A 14628-nucleotide genomic window follows, 5' to 3' on the forward strand; every position below is an offset into this window, starting at 1 on the left:
ATTACAACTTTGTAAATGTAATTCCCACCCAAAATTAAAAATACAAAATAATTTCCCACCCAAAATTAAAATACAAAATAATTTCCCACCCAAAATTAAAAATACAACATTTTGCAAAAGTAATTTCCACCCAAAAATAAAAAAAATACAATTCTTGCAAAGTAGTTTCCCACCTAAAAAAAAATACATCTTGCAAATAATTTCACACCGGGAATTTTGATCTGATATTGAAGTCTGATTGTCTTCCTTGATTGGAATATTGTTACCGGGCCACTCGAGACTTTCAATGAATCATTTATTGGTTACATTTGGGTCGCATCACATATTATAGTTTATTTGTCGATTCTTATATGTTATAATAAATCGTAATGTCATAAAAAAACAGATACTTTGATGAAATATGAAGCATGAGTAGTCTGCCAATCAACGGGTATGGACATTACATTTCGATAGTTTGGATTGGCATCATTCAAAAAAGCCATACACTCCATTTGGTAATCTGGAGTGAAGTTTGGATTAACAGTTTAGATATATGATTCATACATTCTGATATATTTTTGTTTATTGCCTGATGCCAGTATGATGATTTGAATTTTGAGAGCATAGAAACAAGCTCGAAACATGCTTATATGCTTGAATGGTCTTACTTCAAAGTTACTACCCACTATCACACAATGTTTTATGTTGTATGTAGACTCAAGGTGTTACTAACTTCTCACAATAGTCAAAGACTTGCTTTATATGTATGAAATATTGACAAAAAAAATAGGCTTTAGATGTGAGTTTTACTTAAATATTATACCTAGGAATCTGAAACATTTTGAAATTTAGTGATTGGTAAAATCAACAGTTTGACTATCAAAACTAATTTTATGGAAAAAATCATAGAATATATACATGTAGATTATAAAATTAAAATTTCAGTGTCAATATTGTTATGACTCAATGCTTTGATTGAATTAAAAGTGATTTTTTAAAATTTCAAGCTCAAGATATGGCACGCTTGATGAGTCGCAGCTAGAAGGTTAGTGATCCGTTAGCGAACTTTAGATGTTGTTGATCAAATTAATCAGTACATGTGCGACATGAATATTGCAAAAAGACGAACATATTTAAGTTGTAACTCTTTGTTTAAGGCAGGGCAGACGGTGAAAATCTATTAGAAGTACGTACTCCAAAATTCTTAAATAGTTTGAGATTATATGATTTTTTTAATCATTCATTGACATTAATTAAATGTCGGTTAACCTGTTATGTTATTGTGGAAAATAGACCATTCTCTTGGTTTTTATAACGGTACGCGACTCATCATCACAAGATTGGTAGATCACATTGTTGAAGCAAGAATAGTTAATGAGACACATGAAGGAGGCAAAGTTTTTATGCCTCGAATGTCTCTCACTCTTTCTGATACGAGATTTCCCTTCAAGTTCCAGCATAAATAATTCCCATTGATGCTTGCATATGCCATGACTATAAACAAAAGCTAGGGCCAAACACTAACTCCCGTTGGGTTATTGCTGAAACAATTAGTTTTTAATCACGGTCAATTGTACATAGCTTTCTCCCGAGTCACCCGTCCTGATAGCCTGAAAGTGTTAATTAGTTCTAGACGAGGATCGACAAGATTATGTTGCTACTATCAATGTTGTCTATAAAGAGGTTTTCAATAATGTGTAAATACAACCGGTGATATTATATTTTTTTCCACGATGGAAAAATTGCTATATATCTACACAAAAATATATCTTCCATACATATGAATTAGAATAGCAATTGATTCCTATAACCTAGTTACTATAGAGAACGAGTATATTTACCCAATTTATAAAAATCCTAAACAATTGTATAAAATCTTTAAAGTTCCAGCACCACATGCGTACATCTACACATTAGCTATTAATTAAGCAATTATTTGCTGGAATTCAAACAAGGATAACATCGGAAAACATAATCGATTCAAAACATATCTTCAATTGCACTATATAATATTTGATGTTATAATTTATATAATTATATATCAATCCAAATATTCTTAATATATTATAACAAATCAATTATGTGCATCGCATGAGTGAAAATACTAGTACTAGTAAAAGTAAAATCCTCCTCTTCAACTATCCCTCCCAAACTTTTTCTTAATATTAATTAATTGGTAAAAGAATTAATAAAGCTTATTTGGTAACAAAATGTTATATGGAAATTAACTAATATCTATTGAATTGTTACCATAAATTAAATTAAATATGTAATTAAAATGAAAAAAGTGTTACCAAATATGGCAAATGAATTGTGTAAATAACGGAATCAATTTTGCGTAATAATTGGTAATATTCCTTGAAAATTCTGTCTAATAATAATAGTATTTCGAATACTTATTCTGCGTAATGAATTATTGTGAAAATAATGGATTCAATTTTGTGTACTAATTGAAAATATTCCTTAGAAATTCTACGTAATTTTATAAGGAAATAATGATTTATAAATTATTATTTACACTAATAATAATAATTCGAATACCGGTCTATATCTATACCCTATACTATTAATAAAAACAAAATCATCTTTTGTGAAATTCACGCCCAAACAATAGTAAAGGTAAATTAAAAAAAAAAAAAAAGACTGATATTATAAATTGACTGAAAATATAAAAGGATCCTAATAGAAAAGGAAATAGAAATATCAAAAAATGAGGATAGTACCACACCGCAATGAATTCAATAAGATTTGAAAATGCAAAATAACCTAATGTGATTGATTGCCATAGTGGGAAAGTTATATTAAATATTTTGGTAGATGATTATATTTAATGGTAACAAAATTCATTTAAAATGGAAAATATATATTCACAAAATTGAGATATTCTATTTAATTTAATATTTAATGGTAACAAAATTCGTTTAAAATGGAAAATATATATTCACAAAATTGAGATATTCTCAATTTAATATAAATAGAATATCTCAATTTTGTGAATATATATTTTCCATTTTAAACGCATTTTGTTACAATTAAATATAATCATCTACCAAAATATTTAATATAACTTTCCCACTATGGCAATCAATCACATTAGGTAATTTTGTATTTTCAAATCTTATTTTACCTTTTAGAGATAATCATATGACATGATACGGTAATCTGATATTATAATGTTACCTATATAAATGTACCGAGTGACCACATAATTATCAATAGCCAGCGAAGAGAAGCAAATTTATAAAGAGTTGCATATATTTGTTAGGAATGGCTAAGTTGAGTGTGTTAACCATCCTTCTTGTGGTGTTCATCATCTCATCAGGTTTATTTCTTTTTTATATTTAAATTATTCTGACTATTTCTTATGTGTATATCATCGTATATAATGCAATTTTTTGGGGGGACTATTTCTTATTATTTTACTTTATCCTTTGTGTATATCAATGTATATAATGCAATTTTTTTGGGGAACTATTTTTTATTATTTTACTTTATCCTTTTAACTTTATCAATTGAAATACATTTTGTACTTGCAATAAAATATTAAAAAATAATTTTAAAAATATTTTTATAAGAGAATGTAACAATAATAAAATCAAAATATCAAATTGATCAATTATGATAATAACATGAACAGTTTTAATTTGCATCATTTTCTTTGTTTTCTTTTTTCCATCAGACATTGTTCAAGTAAAGAGTGATCTCAATTGCTGCTTTGACAATCCGATTGGACCATGTAATGACGGAGATTGTAATCAAAGCTGCTTTCAAAGTAATTGCGGCAAAGGAGGCAAATGCAAAACCATAAGCTCAAAACTATATTGTCATTGTTTCTGCTAGCAATCCAAACCCAAACCAATTTATTGTGTTGTTTGGTTTACATTACTCAATTCAATAAAAATATGAAAATTCATTATGCTTGAGCCCTATTCAAATGGTTTGTGTCTATATATTATTGTCGTGATGATTTTTATAATATTTGAGCAATTAAAAATTTAACATGTCATATTCTATTGATAAGAGTCATGGACATATTTCTAGAGTAATAAACTAATTAACACTTCATTAAATTTCGATATACTTCTCAACTAGAAGTAATAATTTGCAAAACTAGACTAGAAAGTAAAAAGACATTGTGGAGAGAGGGTTAAGCATTATTCAAAACTCTCTTTGAATTGCGTATTTATAAATATATTAGTTAATATTTAGATATTTAACAATGTTTTAAATTTTGTAAAGTAAACTATATTTTATTGACTAAAAATAATGATATATAGAATTAGGAACGATAATAATATACCGTAATTTGAATATGCAAATAAAAATTCAATAACTCATAATTCTAATATAGCAACCATAATTTGAATATTGATTTTTTTAAAAAAAAATATCACATATAATCACATAATTTCAATCTGATTCTTTTTTCTTTTTTTTTTTTCATTTAAAGAGTGGGAAAGTAAAAATACAAAAATAATTAAAGTAGGGTAATCTAAATAAAAATATATACTATATATGATAATTTAACTTTTATATATATATATATATATATATATATATATATATATATATATATATAGATGGTTTTGTCGGGACCGTATGTACCATTAACCGAAGTCCGATACTTATCCAAAACGAGGGCCCAAAGAATACATAAATAGTACTCCGTAGTATTATTAACTCGGGATAAGGCTCAAAAAATTATTTACAAAGGTCGAGATAAATGCTAGGACCTCAAGAGATAAAGTTTCCAAGAGATAAAGTCTACCGAACTCGACTATTGCACCACACAAAACTTAATGTACAATTTTAGGGATAAAGCCTTTTGCTTAGTCGTAGAGATCAAAGACGAAGTAGCAAAGACAAGATGAAGCTTATTACTTTGTCTTAGGTGACTTAGGTCGCAGAGCTGAAGCTAGTTGTTCATTTAGAAAAGAAACCTGTTGCTTCAATTCGTATCAGATTAAGACAAAATCTATCTTGAAAATTAATTATTTTACTTTTAATTACAAGATTATATTACAATAGTAGTTTTTATATTTAGTCATCAATTATTAATTTGATCATATTTTTTTTTAAAAAAATTGTTAATTATTAAGAATGAATATGTCATTGTAATCATGCAACTAAGAGTGGAATTAATTCAAATGAAAAAAACAAAAAAAAAAGTATAAAGCATGTATGTACTAGTGTAAATAAAGAATTTACGTCTTGTAAGATAGAAGCAGCCACTAATCACCGGTGGATCCGTGGCGCAATGGTAGCGCGTCTGACTCCAGATCAGAAGGTTGCGTGTTCGATTTACGTCGGGTTTAAATCCCTCATTTATTACGGATTACTTATTTTCCCCGCTTCAGCAAAGAATGAAAATTCTGTGCAGTTTTTTTTTTTTTTGGAAATTCTGTGGAGTTAATTTCAGTTTTTAGGCAGTTTACTTTTAATCCTTATTTTTCTAAAATTTTCTTTGGTCATAGTATTATTATATTTATAGCGCGATAATTTTTAGTCTTTCATCAATAAAATTATAGAAATGTCGTTAAATACAAGAATATTTTGATTTTTTTTTTTATACTTAGTGGGTTGACTTGTTATATATATTTTTTTAAAAATCATAATTGAATATCTAAATGCTCTTGTATTTTACAAAATTTAAACAATTTTTTTACAACGGGATGCAGTAAGCGCTAGGTGCTAGTCAGATATTAGAGGAGCACCTAGCGCCTATGCGGCTAACTAAAATGAAAAACAGTACACGTGTGTGGGTATATATATATTGAAAAAAATTAGCAAGACCGAGCCGACCGAATTAACTTGGTTAACTCGACTGAAATGGAGGAGTTAACTCAACCGAGTTAGGCGCTAAGCGGGCGCCTAGGAGAAAAATCGCCACGGTTTATGGGTGCTTAGACCGATTTTTGCAACACAGACCACAATAGTACTAGGACTGAATGAGTATGCTCTAAAAAAATGACTAAAAGTGGGTTTGACACTAATAAATATAGGACCAAAAGTGAAATTAACTCAATTCTGTGCAACTAGATGCGGTATATTTTTGTTACGAGAGTTATGTGAGGATTATATATATAGGTGCCCAATAATAGTATTTTGTATTAAATTTTAATATAGTAAATAATAATAATAATAATGTAAAATATTTTTATAAATTGGATATTTATATTTTAAAAAATAACTAACATATCACTCTAATATTTAATGTGTATATATTATTATTATAATTGAAGAAGATAAGAAAATATATGATGGAAGCATGTGCATAGTAATAATAGTGGAAAAGATAACGGAAGTTGTAAAGGTAGGGGCATATTTGTCCAAAATATTATGTAGTACAACTTTTATAGCATAATGTACAAAAAAATTTAATGGAAAAAGCATACATAAATAAGGGATATAACATTCATTCACATTTATTATGTTTTTATATATATATATATATATATATATATATATATATATATATATATATTAAAGCCAAAACTGCATTGTTTTTGTCAAGGCATGAGTAACAAGGTGCTGATCTACTAATATGATGACAAATTATGCTACTAACCTCACTATGGACTTAGTCACAGAAACTCTCTCTGAGGCTGGCTCGCTGGCAGTGACTACTCGGTCGCCGGAGGACGAGGACTTGTTACAGCGCAGCACAAAGAAGACGAAGCGTCCAAGAAGCGCGACGGCGACACCAGGCCCAACAACACCCGACGATACTGTTCAAGAAACTCAGTTCTTGGCCGATTTGAAGTCCCCAGACTCCACTCAGTGGCGGACACCGGTCGAGACACCAAATACGGCCTGGGGCCGCAAAGAAGTTCCAGACACATTCGATAAAGAAGTAGTGTCCGAGGATGAAGATATGAACGACGAGAGATCATATCCGAAGTGCCCGGTGATTCATGTGACCAAGGAGGAGAAGGAAAGTTTGCGGCGGCCATGGCGGCGCACACTCATCATTAAGGTCCTGGGTAGAAAGGTTAGCTATTCTTACCTACTCAATCGTCTACAGAAAATGTGGAAACCAGAATCCAGCTTCGATTTGATAGCCCTAGATCAGGATTATTTCTTGGCTAAATTCGAAGCCCTTCGGGATTATGATTTTGCGAAATATGAAGGTCCATGGATTATTTTGGGGCACTACTTAACAGTTCAAGAATGGATGCCTAACTTCATCCCCAGGAAAAACATATTGGAAAAATTATTAGTTTGGATACGATTCCCTGCCCTCCCCATAGAATATTTCGAGGATGAATTTTTGAGGAAAATTGGGAAAGAGGTGGGGCGCCCTGTGAAAGTCGACTACACTACGAGTTTAGTATCCAAGGGCAAGTTTGCCAGAATCTGCATTGAACTTGATATGACCAAACCGCTACTGTCTAAGTTCACAATAGCAGGGGAGGTGATGCCAATTGAGTACGAAGGGTTACAAATGGTTTGCTTCAAATGTGGGATCTATGGCCACAAACAGGGGCATTGTGAGGCAGAAAGTAATAATGTGAGATTAAAGTCGTTCCACGTGAAGTTAATGCTTTAGCTGATTTTCTGGCTAAGAAGGCAAGAGATTATCCAAGGGGTTTTACACACCTACAAGAACCACCGAACGAGGTTCTGGATATCTTAGATCTAGACAGAGCAGGTTTCCCATGTTGGAGACTGATGATTAGTAATAGCTAAGCAAGTTGTACATACGGGTTACCCCCTTCTACGTTGAAATAAAAATTATGCTACTAAAACCAGACAATAAATTGAACTTGTTATGGTTTAGGATAGCTTGGTAATGTCACTTCTATTAATACTTAATTTAGTCATCGACTATATTAGTTTTACACAAGTTAGTCTTCGACTATAGATCAGAGGTTTTGCCCAATTTAATTCTCGACTATAGTAGTTTTTCTTGATTTAGTCCTTGATTCTAATAGCTGATGACTCAATTGGATAAAATCATCGAAATCGATGACCTAATTAAGCATAAAAAATAATTTAAGACTAAATTAAGAAAAACTACTATAGTTGATCACTATATTGGGTATTAACTCATTTGTTTATTATTTAAAATGAATGTCATTGTACTCATATATACAACTAAAAATAGATTTAATTCTAAAGAAACTAAGAAAACAAGCTAAGTGCCAAGGACCTTGTGGGCCAGTGGCATCAAACCCTTCTCTTTATACGGGAGGTGGTGGGTTCGAGCCTCAGTGGAGGTGGTGGGTTCGAGCCTCAGTTGAGTCAATACTAACTCTTAGGTTGAGAAAGTAGTTATGAACACATACTGCATTCTAATAGAGTTAATAGTATTCAAAAAGTACCTGCTTGTGTACGCAGGGGCATTGGTTATGGACATGCTAAGGTACGAAATCTGGGATCAACCTTGCATGCTCCTTCAATTCGACGTTGGGGCCTGCTCCAGATCATGGTTATGGACATGCTAAGGTACGAAATCTGGGATCAACCTTGCATGCTCCTTCAATTCGACGTTGGGGCCTGCTCCAGATCAGAGGATCCAAATATGATCGTATGGTGGGTAGAGATGCAACCGTATTTTTCTATAGTGGTTGTTGTGGAAAGGTTGGCCAGAAAGGTTATCATTGAATCTGACAGTTTATTAGTTTTATGTAAACTTTTGAATGACTAGTCTCTGGATTACTCATATATTGAGGTGTTATTATTTTCTATTTAAACACTTTAAGTTTATGTCCATTAGATTTATTTATCGATCGCTGAATGTGTTAGTTGACTTTGTAGTTCGAGTAGGGGAGTGCATCGGGCGGGTTCGGGCGGATCAGGCCTACAGATGGCCCATCTGTTCGGGGTTCGGGTTGCAATAGCTAAATCCAAACCGTGAAATTTTATTAGATATCTATTCGGTTTCTGCTTGTTTGGATGTTGGCCGGTTTAAATCGGATTTCGGTTATTGTTTAGGTTCAGAAAAAACAAAATAAAAAATTAAAAAATGAATCTAAATTAATAAACTATAAACGATTTAGCTAAGTTACAAACTAAATTACTAAAATCTAAATTTGTAATTTGTAAATAACAAACTTAAAATTACAAAGCTGCAAATAGCAAAATATTAAAAGTCCAACTCCAAAGTCCAAAGTTGAAACTAGAAGTCCAGAAAGTCCAAAATACCAAACTAAATAACTAATCAAAGTGTCAACTGTCAAGTGGATAGTATAACTGCCTAACTCCAAAATCCAAAATAACAGTTACAATACAAAATACTAAAACCAGTTGACACTTAACAGTTCACAACAAATCAAAATGAGGATTTCTAATTTCTGGCTTTCAGCAATCAGCACTCCAGCATTTCAACAATCAATCAGCATTCATGTATAATTCATTCAACACTCATCCTCTTCCTGCTCATATTTAAATCATTAGCTTAAAGACAAATTATGCTTAATAGTGTAACACATATTTAAAAGATATATTACACCATACAGCTTAATAGCTTATGCTTCCACCTTTATATCCATACTCAGATTTTCATCATCATATATGTGGAATTGCCCACAAATTAGGGGGCTCATACAATCATACATTCATACACTCATACAGTGTAACACAGATTTAAAAGATATATTACACCATACAACTTAATAGCTTATGCTTCCACCTTTATATCCATACTCAGATTTCATCATCATATATATGGAATTGCCTACAAATTAGGGGACTCATACAATCATACATTCATATACTCAGATTTTCATCATCATATATATGGAATTGCCCACAAATTAGGGGACTCATACAATCATACATTCATACACTCATACAGTGTAACACAGATTTAAAAGATATATTACACCATACAGCTTAATAGCTTATGCTTCCACCTTTATATCCATACTCAGATTTTCATCATCATATATATGGAATTGCCCACAAATTAGGGGGCTTATACAATCATACATTCATACACTCAATACTCAAATTTTCATCATCATATATTCATATACATGAAATTGCCCACAAATTAGGGATCATACAAATGATAGTATGCTACAATCATAGATTACATAGTAAATACAAAATTACACAGTAAGCTTCCATGCTTCCACCAAATTAATTACATTATGTACGAATTTAAGGGTCCATTACCATTAACTTGAAACCATATATCAAGATTAGTTGAAATTCATCGTATATATGGAAAGCCCCAACAAATTAGGGCTTAGTGAGTCTGTGACTCATCACTCATGTACAAATTAGGGATTCACAGAATCACAGAATCACAGTATCACACAATACAATAAAAATACTGAATACACTAATACAGAATAGCATTAAAAAAGGTTTTTGATTTACTTGTCTTCTCCAATATTTCCCGGAGAACTAGGTCTTCAACCAATTCAAAGTCAAAATAGATGGCTAATGGCTGCAGGCTTGATTGGCTTCCACCGGACCACCAAGACCACCACAGCACCACCGAGTCAACGACCAAGGCTTGGCTGGTTTGAGGCTTCCACCACGACACCACTGTCCAGTACCGGCGTCTAATAGAGGTGAGTAAATTCAGAGAGACAAAGAGTTACTAAGAGCCTCTGAGTCTGAGATGGTGTCGAAACTCAAAAGGAGTCACCTACTCACCTTCGAGAATCAAGGTTACAAGGCCTACAGAAGTAGAGAGTAACCCTACAGAGTTGTAGACTGGAGAGAAATGGAGAAAGAGAAGTGGAGAATGGACTATGGAGTAATGGATTATGGAGAACGTGAGAGAAATCAGAGAATCAGAGCAGAGAAATGGAAAACCCTAGGCTGCGTATGAGAGTTGCGACTGGGAGAGAAAGGGAGGATTGTGGAGTGAGGAGTTCAGAATGGGAGTGGCTGCGCAAATGGTTAACCCTAAACGAAATGGAAATATATATACATAACACACACGACGCCGTATTATGTATATACATATATATTATGTATATAATTTCGGATATTCGGGCGGGTCGGGTGACTAATTCCCAAACCCTACCCGAATATATTGGAACCGTATATGGTCTCATAAAGGGTCGGTTTTAGGCTTCGAATTCGGATACCCATCCCGGAGAGCAAAACGGTGTTCGGGTCGGGCAGGTTTATCGGGCCGGTCGGGTTTTGCACACCCCTAAGTTCGAGTAGCAAATTCTCAGTTTGGTTCTCTTCTATACCTTATTGTATTCAACATTTGATCCCGGTTAATTAATTCCTGTTTTCGTGTTTTGCTTCAAAAAAATTTTTTTTAAAAAGTATGTAATTGTGTTAAAATATAAAGATATATTATACGTTTGTTAAAATCAATAATCATCGGATCCGTGGCGCAATGGTAGCGTGTCTGACTCCAGATCAGAAGGTTGCGTGTTCGATTCACGTACTTGGGTTCAAAATCTCCCGATCCTAAGTACGGATTTGTCATTTTTTCTACCTAACGAATTATGTAATATTATATTACACTCCAATATAAAAAATCAAATCAAAATACTATATATGCAGCAGAAAGTAAAAAACGCATGTAATATCATATTACACTCACTACGTACCTAATGCATGCACTATGTATAATTAATGATTGAGTTGGCATATATATCAAACAAAGTAAACAAAATGCATGAGAAAGTGGAAATGGAAATAGCAAAATGAAATAATGTGTAGAGAAAAAATGAAATGCAATGCATTCATGGGTAAGCTTGGCGCAAAACAAGGAATACACGTGTGAATATATGTGGCGCAAAATGAATTGGAAATGCACGTAATATGGTTGAAGTGAAAACAGAAGAAGATCATGGAATGCATCGTGTTAGCGGAGACGTGGGTGGCGGAATCAAAGAGAAAAGGGAATTGGCGTAATACTATAAATAGGGCTCATTCATAATGGAGAAGATCGAAGTTTCATAGTTCAAAATATAGATATACACTCACGAAGGTGCTGCGAAGAAACTTCAATACACGGAAAGATTGGTGTACTATCCGGAGAAATCAGCTCCAAATTATTTCAGTACAAGTTGTGTTAAAATCCAGGTTGGCTACAGTTTGTTTAATTGGTAGAATTAGTGTTTAAATAGGTGGTAGACCTAGTTTTGTAATTCATTGAACCTTGTAATTGTAAAAACCAGCGCATTGAGCTTTAGTGAAAAAGTTTGGGCGTGGCCCCGCAGATTAGGAGGTGTTCTCCAACTGCGTTATCAAATTCAGTTGTATACTTATTTTGGCACTTCTTAAATTGATTTATATTATATTATATATCTGCATTACATAATTTCAATTGGTATCAAAGCAGTGTCGCTTAATTTGCTAGCGAGATCCTAGGGATACTCGAGTGTGTTTTGCAGAATGGAAGAAGGTGCCTCAATTTCACGACCACCATTATTGAAAAGGGTAAGCAACTATGCTTATTGGAAGGCCAGGATGAAAGCATTTATAAAATCATTGGATGAAGAATGTTGGGATGTCATTGAAAATGCTTGGACTCCACCCGTGATAAAGGTTGAGAACGAAGAGAAGAAAAAACCCCTTAGTCAGTGGACATCAAACGAAAAGAAACGATCATCAGCAAACAATAGGGCTATGAATGCTATTCACAGTGCACTTGGACCAGATCAATTTGTGTTGATCTTGGCCACAGATATTGCAAAAATTGCTTGGGATGCACTTATGAATCATTACGAAGGTACAAGATCCGTCAAAGTCTCAAAATTACAATTGCTCATGACCAAGTATGAAAGTCTGAGAATGGAAGAAATTGAAACAGTATCTGAGTTCAGTGCGAGCGTAAAAAACCTGGTAACCAGTGCACAAAACTTGGGTGAACCATTTGAGGAAGAAAAAGTGGTTCTAAAAGTTTTGAGATCCTTACCCCCGAGGTTCAAGATGCAAGTTGTTGCTATAAAGCAATCAACAGATCTAAAAACTCTAACTTTAGATGCTTTAATGGGAAATTTACAGACTTTTGAGTTGGAAATGGAGGAAGAAGATAGGTATCTGAACAAGGACAACAAAGGAGTTGCATTCGGCGCTACAGCACCTGCAAGAGCTGACTCCGATGCAGAAATGAACGACGTTATGGCCATCATGTCTAAGAAATTTGGCAAAATGCTAAAGAAAGCTAAGGGACAAGGAAGGCTGAAAACAAATAGCAATGGAGGTGGAATTGGAAATACTCAAAAGTCAAAAGGTCAAAATCAAGATTTCAGGCTCAAAGGCATTCAATGCTATGAATGTGGAGGTTATGGACACATTGCAGCGGACTGTGGAAACAACAAAGATAAGAAATCGTACACAATTACCTGGAGTGATTCTGAAGATTCTGACAATGGTGAACAAGCAGAACAACAGACAGGAAATTTTGTTGCATTCCATGGCAGCATGTACCACCCTGATGATGTGGAAGAACGTGCAAACTACGAGAAGTTCTTCAAAATTACAGAAGAAGATGTGGAAGATAGTGAGGTAATGAGGAACTCAAATCAGATGCAACCTACCATAATAGGAGCACATTAGGTAGCTGAAGAGATACAGACTGATGACGATGATGTTGACCTTACACATGAGGCAAATGAAGAGATACAGACTGACGATTAGGATGTTGACCTCGTAGAAGCTTATGAAGATCTATACAAGAACTGGTGTAAGGTAAGTAAGCTGAACCTTATGTTAATTAAGAATGTTCAGTCTCTAGAGTTGGAAAATTCAGCCCTAAAAACCTCAGTAAAAGAACTTAAGATTGATTTAGATACGAAGGTTTCAAATGAACAATATCTGCAAAAGGAAAATTCAGCCCTAAAAACATCAGTAGAAAAACTTAAGACTGATTTAGATACGAATGTTTCAAATGAACTATACTTGCAAAAGGAATTGGAAAGTTTCAAAAAACGTGTGAGAATGTTGAACACAGGCACCAATAGTCTAAATGAAATCCTTCAATCAAGAGGGAATAACCATAACAAAGCAGGTCTAGGATTCACATGCGGGCAGGGAAATCAGAAAAACTCATGGGTGCTAGAAAAGAGATCAATGATAAACACTGAAGGCAAAAGGGATGTGAACTATTTTTTTAACAAAACATGTTTTAGTTGTAATATGAAAGGACATAGATGGGGCGTTGTAGACAAAACAAACCACGACAAGTCTAGCGACTCAAGCAACCTTGCTTGACAACAAAATGATTTTTTTTGTCAAAAAAATAAATAAATAAATAAATAAAAATGCTTAACTTTTTTTGTGTTTCGTTTTTTTTTTTAATTATTTAACTTTCATCATGTTAATTTGTTTTGCAGATTCAATTATACACTTGCAAAAAAAAAAATCAGACCTTGTATGCCAAATGAAGAGAAGTTCATTGAAAAGAAAAGATTGAAGGCGTATGGGAAAGAAAGGAAGAGATTTTTTTTTCATATTTATGGTTTGCTAGTGATACAGGGTTCTTAGAAGACTGATGATGAATTTCTTTGAGGAAGAAATTGAGCCAATCAAAGAAAATTATAGACTGCCAAGACCCAACGAACCAAATCCAAACAATTAAGTTGTCACTTCCTCAGGTTTTGCATAGTCAGTTGATTCTACAGATCAGTCCATGTTCTATTGAGGGTTAGTTCACTAGTAATATTTAGTTTTCAGTAGTAGTGTTGAGTTTTGCAAGTAGTTCATCTAGAGCATTTTATT

At 33.1% G+C, this 14628-nt stretch overlaps 1 protein-coding gene and 2 non-coding genes across 3 annotated transcripts; all 3 read left to right on the plus strand.

The window, feature by feature from the left end:
* The first annotated feature begins 5222 nt into the window (after positions 1-5222).
* Positions 5223-5294, plus strand: TRNAW-CCA. Its single transcript has one exon. It is a non-coding gene; the product is annotated as a tRNA-Trp (tRNA).
* Positions 5295-6523: 1229 nt separating this feature from the next.
* Positions 6524-7528, plus strand: LOC116023400. The gene has a single exon (XM_031264398.1). The coding sequence runs from the start codon at positions 6524-6526 to the stop codon at positions 7526-7528; it is 1005 nt and encodes a 334-aa protein (XP_031120258.1).
* A 3751-nt stretch (positions 7529-11279) lies between these two features.
* TRNAW-CCA lies at positions 11280-11354 on the plus strand. The gene has a single exon. It is a non-coding gene; the product is annotated as a tRNA-Trp (tRNA).
* Positions 11355-14628: the final 3274 nt, after the last annotated feature.

The sequence above is a fragment of the Ipomoea triloba genome, chromosome 6 (assembly GCF_003576645.1).
Source record: "Ipomoea triloba cultivar NCNSP0323 chromosome 6, ASM357664v1".
NCBI lineage: Eukaryota > Viridiplantae > Streptophyta > Magnoliopsida > Solanales > Convolvulaceae > Ipomoea > Ipomoea triloba.